The sequence below is a fragment of the Somniosus microcephalus genome, chromosome 24 (assembly GCF_052327205.1).
Source record: "Somniosus microcephalus isolate GS21.2 chromosome 24, FLI_Smic_1.0, whole genome shotgun sequence".
Taxonomy (NCBI): Eukaryota; Metazoa; Chordata; class Chondrichthyes; order Squaliformes; family Somniosidae; genus Somniosus; species Somniosus microcephalus.
The window spans coordinates 5,564,198-5,588,511 of record NC_141010.1 but is presented as its reverse complement, the minus strand read 5'-3'; the positions used below and the strand labels follow the sequence as shown (position 1 = coordinate 5,588,511).

At 47.5% G+C, this 24,314-nt stretch overlaps 1 protein-coding gene across 3 annotated transcripts in view; it reads right to left on the bottom strand.

Annotated features, from left to right (window-relative positions):
- Positions 1–3,410: 3,410 nt before the first annotated feature.
- Positions 3,411–24,314, bottom strand: part of nfe2l1b (nfe2 like bZIP transcription factor 1b) — a 39,137-nt gene continuing 18,233 nt past the window's right edge. The window contains exons 2-5 of one of the 3 annotated variants that reach the window (XM_085966137.1): positions 21,708–21,905; positions 12,956–13,045; positions 11,268–11,444; positions 3,411–9,977 (exon numbers count right to left, since the gene is read on the bottom strand). In XM_085966137.1, the coding sequence (XP_085822263.1) occupies positions 8,652–9,977; positions 11,268–11,444; positions 12,956–13,045; positions 21,708–21,905 (1,791 nt within the window). In that variant the 3' untranslated portion in view covers positions 3,411–8,651. The remainder of the gene's footprint in view (positions 9,978–11,267; positions 11,445–12,955; positions 13,046–21,707; positions 21,906–24,314) is intronic. The other 2 variants (XM_085966139.1, XM_085966138.1) reach the window with 2 other exon arrangements.

The following is a 24,314-nucleotide window of genomic DNA, read 5'->3' as shown; positions in this document are numbered from 1 at the left end:
ATAACATGATCGATTTCTCACTCGAAATGGAGAGCGAAGAAATTGACTCAGAGACTAAGGTCCTGAATTTAAACAAGGGGAATTATGATGCCATGAGACGGGAACTGAGTAGGTCTGATTGGACAACGTTCCTGGGAGGACTGGAGGTAGATAAACAATGGCAAACATTTAAAGATAGAATGACAAAATTGCAAAAATTGTTTATACCAATCTGGCATAAAAGGAAATCTAAAAAGGTGACTCAACCGTGGATAACAGGGGAAATTAGAGACAGCATAAAATCCAAAGATAGGGCGTATAAAATAGCCAAAAAAAGCGCCAGAGCGGAAGATTGGGAACAGTTTAAGATAGAGCAAAGGAGGGCAAAGGGCATGATCAAGAGGGGCAAAATAGCTTACGAAAACAAGCTGGCGGAAAATATAAAAACTAACTCCAAAAGCTTTTATAAATATATCAAAAGGAAAAGACTGGTGAAAACCAAAGTTGGTCCATTGCAGTCAGATACGGGGGAATATATAATGGGAAATAAGGAAATGGCAGATCAACTAAATGCATACTTTGGGTCAGTCTTTACGAAGGAAGACACAAAAAACCTCCCTGGGATATCGGGAAAAATAGGGACATTGGCAAAGGAGGAACTGACGCAAATCAATATCTCTAAGGATATGGTGTTAAGGAAGCTAAAGGGATTGAAGGTGGACAAATCCCCAGGGCCTGATAACATGCATCCTAGGGTACTGAAGGAGGTGGCCCTAGAGATAGCGGATGCACTAAGGATGATTTTTCAGAATTCATTAGACTCGGGAACAGTGCCGATGGATTGGAGGGTAGCTAACGTTACCCCACTATTCAAAAAGGGGGGTAGGGAAAAAGCAGGTAATTACAGACCTGTAAGCCTTACATCAGTTGTGGGCAAAATGCTGGAGTCCATCATTAAGGATGAAATAGCGGAGCACTTAGCAAATGGGGACAGGATAGGACAGAGTCAACATGGATTTACAAAGGGTAAATCGTGCTTGACTAATCTATTGGAATTTTTTGAGGGAGTAACTGGTAGAATAGATGGGGGAGAGCCAGTAGATGTGGTGTACCTGGACTTCCAAAAGGCCTTCGATAAGGTCCCACATAAAAGATTAGCATGGAAAATTGAGGCTCATGGGATAAAGGGGAAAGTTTTGGCGTGGATAGGGAACTGGCTGTCAGATAGAAAACAGAGAGTTGGAATAAACGGCTCATTTTCTGAATGGCAGGCAGTAACAAGTGGGGTACCACAGGGATCTGTCCTGGGCCCCCAGCTGTTCACAATTTACATTAATGACCTGGATCAGGGAGTCGGATGCAGCATTTCTAAATTTGCAGACGACACTAAACTAGGAGGGGGGGTGGGCTCAGAGGAAGAGACCAGGAAGCTCCAGAGCGATTTGGACAGACTGGGCGATTGGGCGGATAAATGGCAGATGCACTATAATGTGGACAAGTGCGAAGTTATCCACCTTGGGTGCAGGAACGGGAGGGCAAATTATTATTTAAATGGCAATAGATTGGGAGAGGGGGAAGTACAGAGAGACCTGGGTGTTCTTGTACACCAGTCACTGAAGGCGAGCATGCAGGTGCAACAGGCGGTCAAGAAGGCAAACGGTATGCTGGCCTTCATAGCAAAAGGGTTAGAATACAGGAACAGGGATACCTTGCTGCAGCTGTACAGGGCACTGGTGAGACCACACCTCGAGTACTGTGTACAGTTTTGGTCGCCTCATCTGAGGAAGGATGTTCTTGCCATGGAGGGGGTGCAGCGGCGATTCACCAGGCTGATACCAGGAATGGCGGGAATGACCTATGAGGAGAGACTATGTAGTTTAGGGATGTACACACTGGAGTTTAGAAGATTGAGAGGGGACCTCATAGAAGTGTATAAAATTCTGACAGGTCTAGACAGACTGGATGCAGAAGGAATGTTTCCCTTGGCGGGTGAGAACAGAACTAGAGGACATAATTTAAGGATAAGGGCTAAACCATTTAGGACAGAGATGAGGGGGAATTTCTTCACTCAGAGAGTGGTGAACCTGTGGAACTCATTGCCACAGAGGGCAGTGTACGCCAGCTCATTAAATATATTTAAGAGGGAATTAGATATATTTCTACGGGCAAAAGGGGTTAAGGGTTACGGAGAGAAGGCGGGGACGGGATACTGAATTAAAGGATCAGCCATGATCTCATCGAATGGCGGAGCAGGCACGAAGGGCCAAATGGCCTACTCCTGCTCCTATCTTCTATGTATCTATGTATCTATGTATCCCTTTCCCTAACATCTGTCTGTCTGAGGCTGAACCAGACTGCTCGCAACCTTGCTGTCATATTTGACCCTGAAACGAGCTTCCAACCACATATCCGCAGCATAACAAAGACCACCTATTTCCACCTCTAACATCGCCCGTCTCCGCCCTTGCCTCAGCTCATCCGCTGCTGAACCCCTCATCCCTGCCTTTGTTACCTCTAGACTTGACTATTCCAACGCACTCCTGGCTGGCCTCCCACATTCTACCCTACGTAACTTGGTGATCCAAAACTCAGCTGCCCGTGTCCTAACTCGCACCAAGTCCCGTTCACCCATCCCCTGTGCTCGCTGACCTACATTGGCTCCCGGTTAAGCAACGCCTCGATTTCAAAATTCTCATCCTTCTTTTCTTCAAGTCCCTCCATGGCCTCACTCCTCCCCATCTCTGTAATCTCCTCCAGCCCCACAACACCTCCCCCCCACATCAGAGATATCTGCGCTCCTCTAATTCTGCCCTCGAGGATCCCTGATTATAATCGCTCAACCATTGGTGCCCATGCCTTCTGTTGCCTAGGCTCCAAGCTCTGGGATTCCCTGCCTAAACTTGTCTCTCTACCTCTGTCCTTTTAAGATGCTCCTTAAAACCTCTCTCTTTGACCAAGCTTTTGGTCACCTGCCTTAATTTCTCCTTGTGACTGTCAAATTTTTTGCCTTTTAATACTCCTGTGAAGCGCCTTGGGACATTTCATGTTAAATGTGCTATATAAATGCACACTGTTGTTACACCCATTTGAGGGCAGACAGCCAGTCCCAGCAAAATCCCCCTCCCCACAGTAACACAAGCTGCTGGAGATGGTGTAGATGCAATGATTACTTCATTCCCACACCAGCACGGCCAAGATCAGGCGCTCGCTGCATGGAGAACAGGTGTAAAAACTCTGACACGCCACCCATCCAGAAACACTCTGCCGAAACAGGTTTACATCTTCCTGCCTTGAGGCAGAGATGAAATCTCTTTACCCCCACCTCTCTCCCACCCAACCCCCCACATAGACGCCAGCACCCAATAAAATTACTTTCACTTTTAGCCTTCAAGAGTTCTGGGAAATAAAAAAAAATTAGGCTGAAAAACATGTGAAAATATAACTAATTTATTGAATTTTCCCTCCCCAAACAATCCTGCTTTGCTGCAAGTATCCATGTAAAGAAAAATATACAACAGATTTGAGAGAGATTCCCTGCCAAGCCAAGAAAAAAAAATCAAGACATATTTGTTACAGGCAACATCAGATATCTGCACAAATCTGACAGGAAACTAAAACAATTAAGTAGGAGAGAGAGAGGGAGAGACTCCATCATCCATAACTTACATAAATAAGTACAAAAACCAAAAGACAACAGCAGAGATTGCTGGTTATTCTGCAGAGGCGACAGTGATAAGGTTATACACAAGTGAAGGAAACAATCTCTCACACACAGAGCCAGGCTCCTCAGTAAACTCCGCTGAGCAAATGTCGATGAGCGAGTGCACTCAGATAAGGACCCAGGACCCCCTCAGAGCTGCCCAGAAATGGTGCAGAGTCAGCTTGAACCATGATTTCTAAAGAAGTCTCTCCCTCCCCCCACCACCGTCCCTCGGCAAATCAACACCTGGGGGAACGATGGCGGATCCATGTTATTCCCGAGCATGGAACTTTGGAATTGTACAATCGGAGAATATCCAGATCTGTCAAGCAGGTTTGCACACACCTGCTGCCGGGCTGGGACCTCACAGCGTACAATCTGGTGCATTCACAACCTTGATTTTGTTTCATTTTTAAGCAAGTGGGTAGGTGTCAACAGGGCTAGAAATCGACTTTCGCTGCAGGAAAAATAAATGTGACCAGTGTTTCTGAACACAGTCACTGGCAGACGGTCAGAGTGCAGCAACATGATGTCGGTGGGTCCACATCTCCCCAGGGACCGGACCTGCTCACTCGGTCCTTTGAGTCTTTCCCTGTTTGCAGGAGTCCCCGAGAGCTTGCCCGCCCACCCGGTGTGCTGTTCCGCTGGACAGAGCTCGGAGCAGTCAAGCTACGCAGACTTTGCCGTCCCGAAATAAACCCGCCCGCACGGAACAATCCAACAGCGAACAGTCACACATCCAAGGAAGTTGTGTACAAAACTTAGCAACTCCCACTTCATCCCCATTTAAGTTGATTAGAGTTCACGACTTTCTCGACTTGTCTTATTAGCACAGATGCCTTTAAGGGGAAGCTAGATAAGTGCACGAGGGAGAAAGATATAGAAAGATATGCCGATAGGGTGAGATGAAGAGGGGTGGGAGGAGGCTCCTGTGGAGCATAAACACTGGCACGGACCTGTTGGGCCGAATGGCCCGTTTCTGTGCTATACATTCTATGTAATTCTAGGTAATCCCGTAAATTGCAGCAGCAGGGATTTAACCTGTGCCATGTGCTCCACTCACACTTTTACACCAGCCCGACAGCACTGAAGGCCGTGCAGTGGACATCCCTGGGGCAGGCCGAACTCCAGCCTGGGTTTGCACTCCCGATTCCTGCTGGACAGAGACGGACCGGGTCCGGCTCGGTTACAACAGCCTCTCTCCTCTCCCCCCCCAGTCAGCAGCACCAGCTTCCCCTGTCTGAGCTGATTAAGTAAATCGTCACTTCAAGGTAACCGAGGGCTCAGTGGATTGTAAAAACTGCCTTCAAGCAAGGAGGAAAAATGTAGTTTGTGTAAAATTTAATTTAAAATAAGCAGAACAGCAGCAGCAGAGACTCCAGAATATCAGACATCATCCCATCCCAGCCCTGACTAATCACATTTTGATCACCAGGATCAGAGATCAGTAGCAGGGGCTGAAGGACTGAGCGCTCGGTACTGTGCATCTCACTCAACAACCGAGAGATTGACAGAAATTAGCTGTACAATTAAAAATGCAAATTCACACATACAAATAAGATGTCTTCCTGTGGATAAATTGATAATGTTGGTTATGAACTTCAAATCTATTCACTCAAGTTATCTTTATATATACACACACACACGAAGGGAGGGTTATGCTTCTTGAAAAAAGCTACACACTTAACGGAGTAAATGAACACGTGGGAATGGAAAACTCTGCAGCATCGCTTGACCCAAGATTCATCGTCCTTTCGTGAGATCCACCGGAACCTGAAGTGCGGAGCATCAGGTGGAGGAGGGAGACACTTTTCCGTTAACTTCTGTGTCTCGCTCACAAGTCTCCTTTCTTGCTCATTAGTTTTGGCAAAGTGGGAGGAGGATCTGAATCTCAACATCCTGAGCCTCAGATACCCGAGAGCGAAAATGGCAGTGTGTCTACATCGGCTATTTCATCACAGCCGAACATGCCATGCAGGAGTGGCAGGGCCAGTGAGAATATATAATGGTTCACAGTCAATACTGGAGCACGGGTGCGTCGACAGCCAGTGTACATGGAGTTGTAGCCAAACTGTCTAAAGATTATAGGTTTCTCTTTATCTGGAGTATGAATAAAATGAGCTGTAGCCAAGCCAGTTCTTAAAAATAAATCTCCACACTATCCACCGTCAATCAGGATGTCACAGAATGCAGCACTCACCATCAGCACAGAAACCGGACGACTTCAGAGGCGGGGTGGGGGGGGGGGGTTCAGGTTGGCCATGCAGCCAAAACCGGAGAACATCCCGCCAGACCATCGCTCGTGTGCGCACACCACCAGACCCCCGCTCGTGTGCGCACACCACCAGACCCCCGCTCGTGTGCGACCACCAGACCCTCCCTCAGCGCAGACACACAGCATCCTTTCACTTTAAATGAATCTCTCCTCCATCTTACCCCACCTTCATTCCCAATCAAGAAAATAAAGCAAAACTGTGGAGATCAACAGGGAACGCTTCGATTTTGAAGCACAGCTTTTGTTTTCTGCATTCTCTAGATCGCCATCATGTTACAGCCCTGAGCTAGTTACAGTTCAATATCACACAGCTTATGATCAAAAGTATAAAAAGGTTTTCACTCTGCAAAGCAGCAATTCTTCCTTTGAGTGATAACTGCAGAGTGAACTGCGCTCAGCGTTCCTGGTTCTGTGAAGAGCCTGGAAGCTGTCTGAACACCTAATCCCATTCGTAGAGTCTGCCGCTTCCAGTAGAGGTGTTAATCCATTTATTTTGTCCTCTATTGAAACAGCAGAGTAGTTTGATACGAAAAGGATTAGTATTCAGACAATATCAGGCTGCAATCGCCAGGCTATGAAATCAGGAAGGAAAATTAAAACTGACCCAAGCATTCATTCATTCGCTATCGATTTTCCTTTGTAAGTTTGAAGAATCTGCACTAGCCATTTAAAGAAACCATCTGATTGCTGCATTAAAGCTAGTCTAGAAATCCCCCCACACTCTAAACCCAACGTAGCACATTTCAAAGACACATCTCAACTCCCGAGTCCTTGTCTTAAATCTCAAACAGGGCGGGGAATCGGATGGGTGGTTCACGCCCGCAGATCCCCACGTGGTGACCGCCTGATCGCAGCAGGGGCAAGGGAACCTGCCGAGGAGAACAGGCACTTTTTCAAAATAGGGAAGCGGGCAAAGATGTGGGGGGGTGGGGATGGATTTACAGGAACCGGCCCCAACAGCAGCGTATGGGTGCAGATTACCCGACTTGCCCTTGGGGCCTAGAATCCGAAAATAAAAGGGAAAGATGTACACAAGGTTAATACGTCAACACATTTGGTTCACAAGAATGGGGATCTAGAGAGACAGCCACTACCTCCTCACTAAGACGCAGCAGACAGTGAGCAGAGGGGAGGGAGAGAAGCTCTGGCTCTTCCCCACCCCATCCCACCCCGTTGACTCCAAGATCTCCAGGTCTCAGCCGTGACCATCTGGGGAAAGCAAAGGACAGCCCATAATACTCCTCAGCATCACCAGTTTATAGCGTCATTGTGAAATGTCTAGGAACAGCCTCCCCCCGCCAGCTAACAACCTCCCTTCCCACCACCCCCGGAAACATGGTGTTGGGAAAAACATTAGAGGAGGAAGGTGGGAACAAACAAATGAATCGCGCTTCATACATCGCACATCATTAATTCCAGCCCTGTGGCCACACAGTCACCCACAGTATTTCTGTCTTGCTCTTTGATAAATTCATTAAATAACCTGCACCTTAGCAGCACCATGCATTAGCAAGCATCCAGAGACTTTGGGTCGCAAATTCCAATGGTCAGTTGTCCCACTTCAGTCAGGCCGAACTGAGCAAAAAGGAGGGGGGGGGGGGGGAAGGGAAGGAATAAAGGAGGCATAGAGGCATCTATGTGGGACAACAATCATCTGGGCCCCACCTCAACTCAGAAACAGCCTCCCAACTAGACAAAAGTGGCCACAGGACTTCCTGCTCCTCTGCCCCAGGGGGTGTGTGTGGAGTGCAGGACTAGGAAGGAATAAAGATTAAAGCACCCCCTTTGTCCCCAAAATGAACAGACCATATAACAGAAATAAAACTAAACTTGCAGTGTTTGACTTCTGCACTTAATAAATATAACCAGCGAGGTGAGGGCTCAAAGTGGATCGTCTCTTCAAACTATGCTAGAGATTCACCACTTGGCAAAACTGAATCCTTACGGAGCAAGGCCAGGCTCGGTACGGCAGCTCAGAGACTCCCACAGCAGCTCGGGCAACACACTGCCTCCAAAATGGAAGCGCTCTTGATACAACCGTACGTTACCCAAACCATCTCCATCAGTAACTTTTACCATCGCGATTTCAAACGTATTGCAGCCGTTTTATTTAGAAGTTGTGTCAAAACTTTTAAATAAAAAAAATGCCGAGTGGTGAACAAACACCCTCCTTGGTTCACACATCAAGTCCTTGGTTTAAAAAAAAATAGGGAAATATTCAAGTAACGACTGAACACAAATAGTGTCTGGTTTGTGTCTGTAAACGGTGTGGAGCGGGGAGGCTTTTTTGCTTTTGTTCGTCCAGACTGAACAGCCAGAGTCTGGATCGGAGAGACCGTCCTTTCAGCTGCTCAATCCAGAGCCCTTCTACCCACTCCCTCCGAACCAGACACACGCCCATTTTTCACACTAGGGACACAACAGGCGTGCGGAGACACTTGTTGATTCTCTAGCTGTGGTCAAACGCAAACTACCAACTCAATGTGTAAAGCTCTCGCCACCGACCCTTCGGGATATTTTTCCATCCTAACTGACCTGCAGCTGTCAGATTTGCGAGATATTTTCAAAAACGAGAAGGTGCGAATTGTCAGTCGTCTATTTTTAAAAGTCAGCGGCAGTTTTCCCGAGGCGCGGCCTCTCGCCGAGTTCCTTTTTCTAGTTCGGTTCAAAGCCAGACACTGGGGCCGGCCGTAGAGATCACTTCTTGCTGCTCTTCTTTTTGTCCGGTTTCCCTTGCTGAGAGATCAGGGCCCGAGGCATGACCAGCACGCTGCCGTCATTTGCATACTGGAGAGAGTACTGGCTTGGGCAGTAGGGCCTCCCCTCCTCGTCCCGCAAGCGGTCAAACACCTCCTGGTAAAGCTCCTGCAGTTTCTGCTTCATCTGGCGCAGGGACTTGACGAACTCCACCTTCTCCTTCAGCAGCCGGGCCTTCTGCTTCTTCAGGTGATCCACGTCGTGATCCAGGTTCAGAATGGTGTCCAGCTTCCGCTTGCGGCAGTTCTGCGCCGCCAGCTTGTTCTTGCCCCGGCGCCGGATGTCGCGGATGAGGGTCAGCTGGGCGTCGGTGAGGTGGTACTTGGACAGAAGCTCGTTAAACTCGTCGACAGGCAAGTTGATGATCTTGTCATTGGTGAACGGGATCTTCAGCGCCCTGGCCCTGCGCTCATCACGGCCCAGGTGGATATCCATGCGACTGGAATGGGTTTCTTTTATTCCCGTTTTCTTCCCGGGGCCAGGATGGTGCTGCTGAGTGGAGACGGAGGCTCCAGGGGGAAGGTTGTACGTGTGGTTATGGTTGACTTGGTCCAGGTAAGGCAGCGAGTGGAAATAGCTTGGATTCTGGTAACTCATCCGGCAGAACTTGCTGTATTCTGGCTGGTAGCCTCCCACCGCACCCTCTCCCTCAGGCTCTTCAGAATCCGCAGCTTCAGAATCGGTGCTGTACCCGACTGCCCCTTCCTCATAGAAGGACGAGGAGGAAGAGGAGGAGGAGGAGGATGATTCCGAGCTGCTCGGAGAGACGGGACTGTGGCTTGAATCAAGGGACAGGCCGGAATCAGAGTCCAGCTCCTCTTCGATCTGTGAGGCCTCCATCGGACCAAAACCTTCTTCCATGGCCAGGTCCATCAGGCTGATCTCATCCAGCATCGCCTCATCCAGCAGGCTGGACAGAGGGTCGGGAAAGCCCGAGCTGGAAGTCTCGTTGCTGCTTCCATTAATCCGTGGAGGGAAAAACATCCCCGTGAAGTTGGTGGAGCCGAAGGTGGCGTCAAAGTTGGTGGAATTGGTGGACGCCAGTCGCAGGAGGCCGGGGCTGCTGTCCACAGAAGGACTCCCCAAGTTTGGATTGAAGAAGGATGGGAACTCCTGGCCGCACGGAGGCAAGGTGGCGTCGTGGAGGCTTACATCTTGATTGATGGCTGTGGCCGGAGTTTGGTTGTAGTTTGTGGGCAAGTCAGCACTGCCGTTACCAGAGTCGTTGCTGTACGGCGTCACTGCACTGTTGGTCACTTCCATATCCTGCAAATGAGGAGCAAAACATGGTTAAAATAAAAAGTTGGCTACACGTATTTCTATTACTTACCCTGATGGCGAACACAGCCTCGGAAACCTGTCGCCATGCCTCCATCAGCGTTGCTAAATAGCCGGTGGGCAAATGGAGAACGGTTGATAGAAGCCCGAGAACAGGTGCAGAAGAGCGAGCCTGGACACTTGGCTCTTCAAGTTTCACTCCCCCAGTCCTTGTGGGTGAAGCCTTCAGCTTTAGCTCAGCAGCTCCCCCTGGTGAACAGGGACTCTGCAATCCCCAGGTTCCAAACCACACTGCATTGGACCCACAAGGAAAACCCAATGCACATGTAACTAGCCTCTCCTCTAGGCATCCACTCGTGCATGCTGTAGCATGGTTCCATGGGCATTGGTGTCCTCCACTACCTTGCCTGAATAGCCATCCATGTACAAGCCTAGACAGAGAGCGTTGGCAGGCTATCTTGATTGCGGTGAGCATCACCTTTAAGCCCAATCTGTCCTCACTCGACATCCACACACACACACGATCACTAGATCTTGCTCAGAAGCAGAAACTCTCCCTAGTCCAAGGGGCACGGAGATCGGTACAGCACTCCTATTGAGACATTCTTGGCTGTGCCTCACTCAGTTGCACATTGGACGCAATATTAATCCCCAAAGCCACGGGGCAGTTCATTGCCTACACTGTCTTGGGTAAGCAGGCAGGAGCTGGTGAGGGTTGGATTGTACCTAGGAACAGGAGGTGGTCATTCAGCCCCTCGAGCCTGTTCCACCATTCAATGAGATCATGGTTGATCTGCGACCTAACTCCATGTACCCGCCTTTGGCTCTATATCCCTCAATACCTTTGGTTAACAGAAATCTATCAATCTCAGATTTTAAATTAATAATTGATCTAGCGTCAATTGCCGTTTGTGGAAGAGTTCCAAACTTCTACCGCCCTTTGTGTGTAGAAGTGTTTCCTAATTTCACTCCTGAAAGGTCTGGCTCTAATTTTTAAACTCTGCCCCCTAGTCCTAGACTCCCCAACCAGCAGAAATAGTTTCTCTCTATCTACCCTATCTGTTCCCCTGAATATCTTGAAAATCTCGATCAGATCACCCCTTAACCTTCTACATTCCAGGGAATACAACCCTGTGTAATCTCGCCTCGTAATTTAACCTCTTGGCTACCTGCGCCAGACGGAGTGTTAATTAAGAAAAAACCCACCCTCAACCAACCAGAGCACAATGTACCTGCACACATCGCACAGAACAAAAGCAGCCTTGCGCACATGCTCACCTGTAGCTCCATGAGGGACAGGAGATCCTGCCACTGCTGTTCTAAGTCTAAAGGAGTCTCTGGCCTCAAGAGAGGTGGAAGAAGGGTCGTCGGTGAGCCTGCAGTCAGGCTGTCGCTGGTGCTGGGCAGAGCATTGTCTAAAGCCTCATTCAGCTCGGAAGACACCGCTGCTGGAAACTGATAACAGAAGACATGAAATTCAGTCTTGTGCCATGCCCCATCAACGTAGCTCGGTACGCTCCTATGCAGCAAGTGTGCACGGAACGGAGTGTGACACTCGCCTCCCGATGGGGGATGCCGGACCGGGAGGCACTAGTCACATTACTCGAGGATTGGCTGCATTCACCACAGCAGCGAGCGTTTGCACCTCACGAACCGAGCCTTGCAGTCACAGCCAGCTTAGCATCACGTCACATAGGCACCCACCGTTAGCTGCTTAACTGCACAGTACACTATATAGATTAAAGGCCTCGCCCCCCCCTCCCTATCTCTAATCTCCTCCAGCCCTACAACCCTCCGAGATCTTTGCGTTCCTCCAATTCTGGCCTCTTGATTATCCCTGATTTTAATCGCTCCACCACTTGCGGCCGTGCCTTCAGCTGCCTTGGCCCCAAGCTCTGGAAGTCTCTCCCTAAACCGCTCTGCCGCCCCCTCCTCCTTTAAGACGATCCTTAAAACCTACCTCTTTGACCAAGCTTTTGGTCATCTGCACCAATATCTCCTTACATGGCTTGGTGTTAAATTTTGTTTGATAAAGCTCCTGTGAAGCACTTTGGGACGTCTTACTACATTAAAGGCTCTATAAAAATGCAAGTTGTTGTATCTCTCACTTGATACAGTTTACAATGATCGTACAAGGATTACTGCCTCCGTGTGAATCTCGGAGCTCAGCTCAGAGATGCAGTGTCCCGGTGCCCAGCTAGATGAAGCACAATCAATGGACCCAACTAAACGTTGAGCACACACACTGGAGTAAGTGTTACATACATCCCAGCGGGACTACACGGCTAATCTGCAGGAGCCAATGATATTTGGAAGCCACTTTGCTAGAAAGCTAGTGTGGAACAAGGAAGACCCTAGCTAATGGTCCCCTCATATCATTCTAAAGGATTCCAGGGGTTTTTGCCTCCATTATCCACCTGGAAATTGGTTTTCCATGTTCATCACTCTTCCCAGCACTAGTCTTTAATTTGTTTCCACTCCCTCACACCCCCCCCCCCACCCCAAATTAACCCTTGGTGTTGACCTACTGCCATGGTTTAGCTCGAAGCAGTGTTCTGGATTTGCCTTTCCCATACGGTTTACAATGTCTGGTAGCTCCGAGGTCCCACCCACCTCTTACTGCCGATGAACAGCCGGAGGGTTCTTTGGGTTTTTTCCTCATTAATCAGCCCTCTGATGCCAAGGCTCAGCTTCTGGCTCTTGGCACTGCCTCCAAGCTCCAAATCTTGGTCTCAATCACCAAGACTACTGCTTCCAAAAACCATGTACAATCTACGCTAGCAAGCACTCTTCCCCCAGTGAGGTTGGAGCGTTGTAGTTATTGCCAGGTGTCCACTGGCTGAAGATACACAAGCCCACAGTGAACATCTAACTTTGGCAGTGTGTTTGTGGCACAACTGTTTATGGTTCCAAGTTAAATCGCGACACGCGACATTACCGCATGATTCACCGACTGACTCACTTACCTCAGAATCCTCCGCGAAAGGGAAGGTTTCCTCCAGAAGTCTCAAGCATTCCTCGAAGGAAGGTGCGGTCTGCTCCGCCAACTCCGGCACCTGGCAAAACAGCACTGGTTCAGATCAGCATCGGTCAACAGTGCAGCCGAAGCCACCTTTCAATAAGCAAGAGAAAAACAAGCGCACACAAACCGCGAGTAAAAAGGCATCTGGGAGACAATTATAAAACCACACAGCAGCCAAACAAACAATCAACTGTACAGCTAAACTTAAAGTTCCAATTTTGAGACAAAAGGCTAAACTGTTTGAGGAGGTCACTAATGAGATACGCAAGGGAGTTAATGGTGTTATCTTAGTGGACTTCCAGAAAACTTTCCTTAAAGTTCCACTTAAAATGAGAGGTAGCCTTTTGACTTGGGTTGGATAGTGGTTTGGGAAGTAGGAAAGAGAGAGAGAGTTGGGATAAAGGGTACATACTCTGATTGGCAGGATTGGTGCTCCCCAGAGATCTGTTCTGGGGCCTCAGCTTTTCACCATATTTATTAATGACTTGGATGAAGGAAGAGAGTGTGTTGTGTATCCAAGTTGGCAGACAACACGGATATAGGAGGCACAGTAAGTTGTGTAAATAGGAGCAGGAAGGTGCAACCCACATTGACAAATTAAGTGAGTGGGCAAAACTATGGCAGAAAGTTTAATGCGGGCAAGTGTGGATATGTTGACGGGGGTTAGATGAAGAGTGGGAGGAGGCTGGTGTGGAGCATAAACACCAACATGGACCTGCTGGGCCGAATGGCCAGTTTCTGTGCTAGAAATACTATGCAAGTGTGAATCAAGAAAGATAAATTTAGTATTTTATAAATGGTGAGAAGCTAGGAACTGTAGAGCAATTTGCTTTCTAAAAACAATGTGTTTATCACTTTGCAATGTGCATGTTATTTTTTTTTTAAAAAGCGTTTTTGCTGGCTCTAACATTTGGGAACAGTGCAAATTCAGAGTCTCATTCAAACAAATAATGTTTAAACATTCCAATTTTCTTCCTCTTCCACTCCCTCAAAGTAACACTCTGAACCTTCCCTGGACTACACGCTGGGAGCAGCACCAACACAGCACTGTAACTAGTTACTACGAAGTTTCTAAGAGCCTCCAGCGATTGAATGTTCCTCTTCCTTTCCTTATGCCCTCCCTTGACCCCTCCATGGCCCAGTGGAGAAGCACCTCCAATGGCAGCCTGGACAAGACTAGAAATGACCCCCATCCCATCTTTTGCACGGCCCCAGTTACACAAGTGAGACGCACCCCCTCAATCCTCACATGGTGAATTCACAATCTCAGTTGTGCCACTGTGGGAGTCAATCATATGACTAGGCCCCTCTGCCCCTGAAGCTGAATAAACCATGCTTGCAGACGCCTGGGATCAGGTCCCCTGGCTGTGCACTTGGACAAGGAGGCAAATGACATAGGAAGAGAAAACAGTTACACAAAAAACATTGAAAGATCTTCTTTACACTAAAGCACTCCACGTAACAGGGCTACCTAAAACAACAAGGTGAGCTACTTTACTCCATTAGCAAGTGATAGACACACCAACACTTAAGAAAGTTAGCTTTAATTTGCTGTAAAAATGCAAAAATATAAAATAATTTAAAGACTTGAAATATAGTTAAAATAATCAAAACCAAATTCATTTGCAGCCAGCAGGAATGACTGGGAACAGGAACCACACTTCTGGTTGTATATTCCTCTTTGTTACGGTTTAGTGTTAGTTTGGCCAAGTTAGTAATACGCAGGCAGAGGTTGTTGGTTCAAATTCCACTCTCACTTGAGCATACAAGTTAGTACTAGTGCAGTACGGAGGGAGTGCTACATTGTCCTTCAGGTGAGGCATTCAATAGTGTGTTCAGGTGGCTGTTAAAGATACCCGTGGCACAATCTGAACAACAGAGGTCTCCCAGTGCCCCCGGCAACATTCCTTCCTCAATCCCCAAAAATAAATTAAATAATTTCACCTTATTGCTGTTTGTGGGATCAGATTGATTCCAGGGCTAAAAGGGTTAAATTAAAGGTCAGGTTGCACAAACTAGGCTTGTATTCCCTAGAGTATAGACGATTAAGGGATCGTTATAATTGAGGTGTTTAAGATGATTAAAGGAGTTGATAGAGAGAAACTTTTTCCTCCGGTAGGGGGGAGTCCAGAGCAAGGGGGCATAACCTTAAAATTAGAGCCAGGTTGTTCAGGGGTGATGTCAGGAAGCACTTCTCCACAAAGGGTGGTGGAAATCTGGGGGTCAATTGAAAATTTCAAAACGGAGATTGAGAGATTTGTGTTAGGGAAGGGTATTAGGGGTTAGGGAACAATTGGCGGGTGTCTTAGATCAGCCACAATCTAACTGAATGGCAGAACAGGCTCGAGGGGCTGAATGGCCTCCTCCTGTTCCAATGTTCCTTGCTGTGTGCAAAATGACCGCCATATTTGCACTTCAAAGTAAGTTTGCCAAAGGCGAGAAGTTGTTGTATAAATGTCACATCGTTCTACATTAGAACAGTCAACACGAGTATAAAGCAAGGAATGAGAAAGGCCAGAACATACCCACAGGCACAGCAATGGGTTAGTGACCAAGCACGTCAAAGTCAGGCTTTGTGTGTTTATGAAACTTTTAAACTGAACCGTCGTTATTCATTTCTCCCTCATTTATTTTTAAAACATAAAAACTCATGACCAGGAAAATGTGGCTGTACCTGGCGGCTACAGCCCCGTTATAGTCAGAGAACAGACCAATACTCATTTGAATCTGTGTCGTTATGAAATGAGAATGCGGAGGAATGTTAGCACTATTATCTATTCCACCGACCACCCCCCCCCCCCCCCCCCCCCCCACCGCATTTCACAACCGCCCATTTTGTCCCACAGAAACTGCAAATTGGTGACTGACCCGACAAGTTCTACTTTTCAGCATCAGGAAAGCGAGAGTATTTGCCAGAATTGAAGACAGCTGCCCTCTCTGACAAAATGACGTTCCTGAAGATGCCATGGGCAGGATATCGCTCATCAGAAGCTGGCCATTGCAGCTCTAGACCCACGCTCTCATTCTTACATTCCAGGCCAGAGTGGGGCCCATTTTCACTCATTTCCTTTTTAAAAAGCCTCAAACACAAACTAATTTGTTAATTTTAAGGACTGCTGTGAAGTGCATAAAACCGAAGCAAACAGCAGAGCCACGTGCAAACTGGGTTTTGCTCTTTAACCCTTCAGACACAGCGTACACATCGCATTGTTGAGCGTGCAATGGCTTTTGTTCCAAATGGCTGACCCTGCGAAACAACCCTCCCCGCCTCTGAAACAGGACATTTGTTTGCTATTCCGCTACCAGAAAACGCACATCATTGTGCCTGAATAATGTGGTTCACAATACTGCTTACAAAAGGAAAATTCATTAAAAAAAGACACTATCAACTGAACATGTAACAACATGTAGAAGTTTGTTTAAAGTTAAAAGTTTAAAGTCTATTCACAGTGACAGTGTGGGGGATGAGGGAAAAGCAGCAAATATATTGGTGAATATGGCAGCTATCAGAGGACTTGCTCAAGCACATCACACACTAATTTCTCACAGGAGTAAGACTTCAGATAAACCCATCTAAACACCCGATTAAATAGGTCATACTAAAATTCTTTTTAAATAGTAAGGTGGGTCTCTGGGGTCTAGAAGTAACATTCGCACCACACAAGTGCCAGGTAATGACCAACTCCAACAAGAGAGTCCAACCATCTCCCCTTGACATTCAATGGCATTGCCATCGTTGAATCCCTCAACATCAACATCCTGGGGGTCACCATTGACCAGAAACTTAACTGGGCCAGCCACATAAATACTGTGGCTACAAGAATACTCTCCAGTTGCCTGGATGAGTGCAGCGCCCAACACCAAGAAGCTCGACACCATCCAGGACAAAGCAGCCCACTCAATTGGCACCCCATTCACCACCTTAAACATTCACCCCCTCCACCACCGGTGCAACGTGGCTGCAGTGTGTACCATTTACAAGATGCACTGCAGCAACTCACCAAGGCTTCTTCGGCAGCACCTCCCAAACCCGCGACCTCCACCACCTGGAAGGGCAAGGACAGCAGGCACATGGGAACATCACCACCTCCAAGCCACACCATCCTGACTAGGAAATATATCGCCGTTCCTTCTTCGTCACTGGGTCAAAATCCTGGAACTCCCTCCCTAACAGCACTGTGGGAGCACCTTCACCACACGGACTGCAGCGGTTCAAGGCGGCGGCTCACCACCACCTTCTCAAGGGCAATAAATGCAGCCTATAGCAGCGAACAGATTAACCAGTCCCCACCACTACTGCTGCCTCAGCTCGCTGTTGACGTCGTGACAGAACGGTCCTAAAGTAACTCTGTATCAAAGTGCTTCGTACAGCATCAGAAAAACACTTGTACACATCTCCTTCCTTTCCCTTGAGCCCAGAGAAGCTTTCCCTCCTGGTACAGCAGCAGGTCATTGAAGATATCAGCTGGGCCCAATATTCTGGAACAAAACAAGTCTAGAGTTGGGTTTTGAAAGGTGGCTAGCAGATCGATTTCTTGGTGGCCCCATTTGTTAACCATTTGATCTACATCTGCCCAGAGGGCTTGGTCCCGAGTTTACACCACCCCCACTCAGAGCATCGGGCATCACACTCTGCAAGCCTTTGGGCAGGAGAACAATTTGCCACCAGCAGCTCTTGCAACATCTGAAGTGTGTGTAGCCGCAAAGTGTATCATCAGATCCTGTATTGCTCAAAGTTCTCATCCTGGTTTTCAAACCCCTCCATGGCCTCGCCCCTATCTCTATAACCTCCTCCAACCCTACAACACCCCCACACACCACCCAAGATATCTGCGCGCCAAGTCTGGCCTCTTGCACATCCCCGATTTTAATCACTCCACCATTGGCAGCCGTGCCTTCAGCTGCCTGGGCCCTAAGCTCTGGAATTCCCTTCCTAAATATATATCTCCCTTTCCTCCTTTAAGATGCTCCTTAAAACCGATCTCTGCATCCAAGCTTTTGGTCATCTGCCCTAATCTCTCCTTATGTGGCTCGGTGTCAAATTTTGTTTGATAATTGCTCCGTGAAGCACCTTGGGACATTTTACGATGTTAAAGGTGCTATATAAATGCAAGTTGCTGCTCCCTGGGCAAAGATCTGCTCCTGAAAGAATTGGTGCATCAGCCACACAGCTCAAGGCTCCAGGAATCTTGCACATCTGTTTGGAGCCCTGACCCTACAGATGAGGCAAGTAGCCAACAGTGGAGAGAGCTGGTGGCCTGGTCTATAAACTGAACCTTTCCCCAACATATAGCTCTTAGAGGACCATTTAATGAAGTCATCTCAACTAATCCTTATGCTCTGGGCAGAAACCACTATACTACAAGGCTCAACTGAAACAGCCTCAATGCCCACCCAGCATCCAGAACCAAGTACAGTCACTGAATAAAGCTACCACACATGAAACGCTTGGGAACATAGGAACAGGAGTAGGTCATTTAGCCCCTCGAGCCGGATCAGTCATTCATCGAGATCATGGCAGATCTGTGACCTAACTCCATATACCTGCCTTTGGCCCATATCCCTCAACACCTTTGGTTATCAAAAATCTATCAATCTCCGATTTAAAATGAATACCTCACATCAATTGCCGTTTGCGGAAGAGAGTTCCAGACTTCTACCACCCTTTGTGTGTAGAAGTGTTTCCTAACTTCACTCCTGAAAGGTCTGGCTCTAATTTTTAGACTATGCCCCCTAGTCCTCGACTCCCCAACCAGCAGAAATAGTTTCTCTCGATCTACCCAATCAGTTCCAATTAATATGTTGAAAACTTCAAACAAATTACCCTTAATCTTCTAAATTCTAGAGAATACAACCCTAGTTTGTGTAAGATAGCAAAATACTGCAGATGCTGGAAATCCAAAACAGAAAATGCTGGAAAAACCTCAGCAGGCCAGGCAACATCCGTGGAGAGAGAAAGAGCATCAACGTTTCAGGTCAAAACCCTTGACAAAGGGTCTTCGACCTGAAACGTTGACTCTATTTCTCTCTCCACGGATGTTGCCTGGCCTGCTGAGTTTTTCCAGCATTTTCTGTTGTTATTCCTAGTTTGTGTAATCTCTCTTCGTAATTTAACCCTTGGAGTCCAGTTATCATTCTAGTAAATCTACGCTGCACTCCCTCCAACGCCAATATATCCTTCCTAAAGTGTTCCTTAAATGAAGACACATCCCTTCGGCCCTCATTCCCCATACTGGCTCATCATACAACATGAATAGAAACACAAATTTCTGTTGTGTGTCGTTCAGTACTACACTGGGTGGTACCTTATATCATTAGGATAGGCAAGTAGCATGCAGTTGTACAAAGTTATAGAATAAATGATTAACGGCGTCGGTATTGTACATACAGAGGCAGCGTGTTCAGTTTCCATAGCAGTCGGTCCTGGGGCTATCCCACTACCCTTCTCTTGAGAGGTTACAAGTTCTAATCATTAAATATTACTGCACCACCATTAGAGTATTGTTTAGAACTTTCTTTACACTTTCAATGTTTGGAATAATTTATAAAACCACGAACAGGCACACCTTTCCACAGACAGCTGTTTCGACACCTCCCTCAACAGAATCCTCACCCAAACCTGCACACTTAGAATGCAGGAGGGAGTCTTGAGAAGACATGTTCAACACAACAGCAAGTACAGTATTTCCATTTATGGTTATGAAATTATAAACTGCTAGAAGAATGATATCCCGGTTCCCAAACTCCTACTCAACAGCTACAGATGTCGCACAGTCTGTCATCTTCAAACAGCTTTTTAAAAAAAAATAATTCCTGGGATGTGGGCGTCGCTGGTAAGGCCAGCATTTATTGCCCATCCCCATTTGCCCTCGAGATGGCGGTGGTGGTGAGCCGCCTTCTTGAACCGCTGCAGTCTGTGTGGTGATGGTACTCCCACAGTGCTGTTAGGGAGGGAGCTTAAAAGGGCCATTGTCTCTCGCATGGATTCAGTATCTTGGAAGCTCTCCCGAGTAACACGGAGCATGAACAAATACCTGACCGTTCAGCCCTTCACTCCCATTACACCCTAGCAGGGTAGCAGAGCAGTATCTAAACCATGTAACAATGGGTTCAGTTGTAAAGCTATTTACTCTTGATTGACAGGTGTGGTAGGAGGAGAGGTTACATCTATAAAAAGAATGAGCTCAGGGCGTCCAAAGTGCTTTACATTTTACACTGTTGTAATGTAGGAAACACGACAGCCAATTTGCACACAGCAAGGTCCCACAAACAGCAATGTGATAATGACCAGATTATCTGTTTTTAGATGTTGGTTAAGGCCACTGGGGAGAATTCCCCAACTATTCTTTGAAATAGTGCCATGGGATCTTTTACCCGAGAGTGCAGGCTTTCGGTTTAGTCTCTCATCCAAACGACGGCACATCCAACAGTGCAACACTCCTAGATTTTGTGCTCGTCTCTGGAGTGGACTTGAAGATTCACAACCTTCTGACTTGGAGGCAAGAGTGCTACCCACTGAGCCATGGCTGATTGCAGCATTCACCACAGCAAGGGGCTTCCTCACGTGTACAGAGGTGGTGCTTTAGGAGAAAAATCACTGAAATTTCCATAACCCCATAAGGATTATAACTCCTATCTACAGTCGGACTTTTAGAAAACGAGATGCATGACTGGATTGTTCGGCTTGGTGACTATGTGATCAGGTAGTGTGACACTCCTTTATTACCGGAAACAAGACCCTGCCTTTCCCAGTCTGTGAAGGACAGCCATGGATGGAATTTCAGTGTGTAGGTTGTACCGTGCCACAGGGCCTCTTTGAAGCTCCCTTTTTATTTAGCTTGATGGAGAGAAGCCAAGGGCAACTAAACTTTAGTTCAAACAGTCCTAGACATGTTCTGACCATTCCGTTTTAATGCCTCCTGGAGATCCTGCCTTTGGGAATGCTGCAATGCAGGTCAAAAGGAAACGCGCCCAGCTCAAGCTTTACTTAGGTAAGCAAAAATATTGGGATAGGGCAATTGTGAAAACGCGTTAGCATTTCCCTGCAGCCTGGCTAGTCACAGCCTAATAATGCTGTCTGTACAGCGACCGTGTCTGGTAGAGCTTAGGCTTGTGACTGAGCAGTGCTAGCCAGAAAAAACCAAATCACGGAAAGCCAAATTCTGGGCGTGCAACAACGAGGATGAGGGACTTCAAGTTATGTGGAGAGGCTGGAGAAGCTGGGGTTGTTCTCCTTAAAGCAGAGAAGGTCAAGAGGAGAGTTAATAGAGGTGTTCAAAATGCTGAAGGGTTTTGACAGAGTAGATAAGGAGAAACTGTTTCCAGTGACAGGAGGGTCAGTAACCAGAGGACACAGATTTAAGGTAATTGCCAAAAGAATCAGAGGGGAGGTGAGGAGAATGTTTTCTTTTACGCAGCGAGTTGTTGTGATCTGGGATGCGCTGCCTGAAAGGGTGGTGGAAGCAGATTCAATAGTAACTTTCAAAAGATAAATACTTGACTGGGGAAAACATTGCAGGGCTGTGGGGAAAGAGCAGGGGGGAGTGGGATAAATTGGAGAGCTCTTTCAAAGAGCCAGCGCAGGCACGATGGGCCGAATGTCCGCCTTCTGTGCTGCATGATTCTATGAACACCTAGAATTAGATGGCAGGCTGTCGCTTAGGTTAGACTAACAGTCCCGAGGTAGGAACCAGTACCTGAACGGGAACACTTTCTCCCGTCTCCCCGTCCACTTGAACAGTCCCTTGCGGCAATCCACTCCTCCCGTTTCCGTTCCTCTCTTCATTCTTCTTGCTCTGCTCCTCCTCCTTCTGTCTGTAATTGTAGTCGAACACCTCTCTCCCAGCACCCAGATCTATGTCCTGTCTCCACAGGATATCAATCAGATCAATGTCCTGGAACCAGAGAATTGCAATAATTCCATCTGCAGCCAATAGTTAGTTCAGCAGCAAAGCAACACACTTTCACCGTCAGTTATAAACAAGCCGCTCAGTGAAACGGGAGCATCTGCAGCTCCCTCCGGGTCTGACCGCAGGAAGAAGGGGGTTACGTTTCTATTTACACTAGTGGGCACCAAGCTGGATACCAAACATAGGAACAGGAGGCGGCCATTCAGCCCCTCGAGCCTGTTCCGCCATTCAATTAGATTGTGGCTGATCTGTATCTCAACTCCATCTACCCACCTTGGTGCGGTAACCCTCAATACCCTCACCCAACAGAAATCTCAATCTCCGTTTTGAAATGTTCAATTGACCCACAGCCTCAACTGCTTTTTGGGGAGAGTTTTCCAGATTTCTGCTACCCTTTGTGTGAAGAAGTGCTTCCTGACATCACCCCTGAACGGCCTGGCTCTAATTTTAAGGTGATGCCCCCTTGTTCTGGACTCCCCCCACCAGAGGAAATAGTTTCTCTATCTACCCTATCAAATCCTTTAATCATCTTAAACACCTAAATCTTCTATATTCAAGGGAATACAGCCTAGTCTATGCAACCTCTTTTCATAACATAACCTTCTGGATTCCCCCACCTGAAGAAACAATTGTGCTACCTACCCTATCGCTGACACATGTATACCATACATTGGTATGCGTAGCTGTGGGGGTCTCGGTCAGTCCAGTCACCCCACCCTTGACCCTCCAATACCAAAAAGTAGTGTTTAAGTGGCATTATACTGATGCAGAGATTTGTTTGAACAGCCTAATATTCAGAATGCTACAGGTCCAGCACATCGCCGTGAAAAATACCAATTTCAACAACAACTCTCCACAAACCAAACTCTCAGTCATGGCACTGCCGCTGCAGAATGGAGAGAGAAAGAGGGGGAAAGGGGGAGGAGAGAATTTTCTATTCAAAATATTCTCCCAATGCTTTGAAGGGAAAAAAAAAATATTATTTTTCGGGGATCGGGTGTCTCCAGATCAGCTCGCAACCTGCAAGTCACAACCCCGCTCACCCCAAATAAGATTAATGGGGTGGGGGAGGGGAGGGACACAGGTCTGAAATGACAGCCCTCCACTCAGGCAGGAGATCTGAAGAACCCATAGTTGTGCCCCCCAATCACATATGTGGAGGGGCCAGAAAGAAGCACATGGATATCCCTCCCCTTTAATACCACCAGATTTTGGAGTGTGTTTAAAACATTCTGCTTTTGTATTTCAGATTCCAGACAGGAGCATACAATGCTGTGAGAACAGCACAAACCAGAGGTTAGATACAATGGACAGAAGCTCCACAGTCAGACACTGCCTGGCAGTGACGCTGGATTTATTGCCACTTCCCCCACTCGCGTCACGCGGTGGTACCACACTTGATTTACATACAGGGGCAGTCAGCTGTAGGGAAGCTGCCTGGTGCGTCTGCGCATAATGGTTCCTTCAGTGCATTCAGCACACCCATCTCCGACAGCAAGGTGACAAGCATGAGAAGGTGGTGCAGCAAGCTTAAACACACTTCTCTAGAGGGGGGTGGGGGTGGGGAAGGAGTGCATTTGTTTTTATTAAAGCTATGCCTGCCAGTAGTGTGGGGCACTGAAAAATTGGGGGGGGGGGGGGGGCAGCAAGAGGAGAAACTGCAAGAGGAAACGTACGTATCCTAATATCTCATGTGGCTGGTGTCATATTTATTCCAATAACACTCCTGTGAATCGCCTTGGGTCGTTTTACTATGTTTGAAGGCGTTATATGAATGCAGGTTGTTGTATTGTGGGGTGTGCAGCAGTTTTGATGTTGAGTGGCTAGGATGGCGTTGTGTTTAACCCGGCCTGTCCCTTTATAGGAAAGACTCCAGCAGTCCCTCCGGTGAAGGGGTCTCCAAGTAAAACCAGGCAATTGCAACCGATTTACACGTGAGGCAATTAGAGAGCAATTGTAAGGGTGTGTATCCAGGTCAGAAGAAACCAGCATTTAATAACTGGCTATTCTCTTCTTTTTAAAAAGTTTATTTTTTCCAAAACTAAACAAGCTTCCCTGGGACAACTAGTACCAAATTCACTGGAAAATGACAATGTTCTCTGTACGGTGCTTGGAATGCACGTTTGAACAGACCACCAGTGCCCGGTCACGATCATGGGGAGGCCGATGAATTCAGCGACGGCGACTCAGTTTATGATTAAATATTAGGCCTGGAAAGAAACGACGGCTGCTTTAACAGGCAGCCGATCGGTCACGGGCTCGGCAGACCAGTGGCCACAGCCCAGTCCGGAGGTGGACAGCCGACACATTTAATCAAACTCAGAAACGCCGTCAGTTCAGAGAAAAATGGCTGCTTAAAACAGCAGGCTGTTTAGATCAAGGTGACCTCAGAAG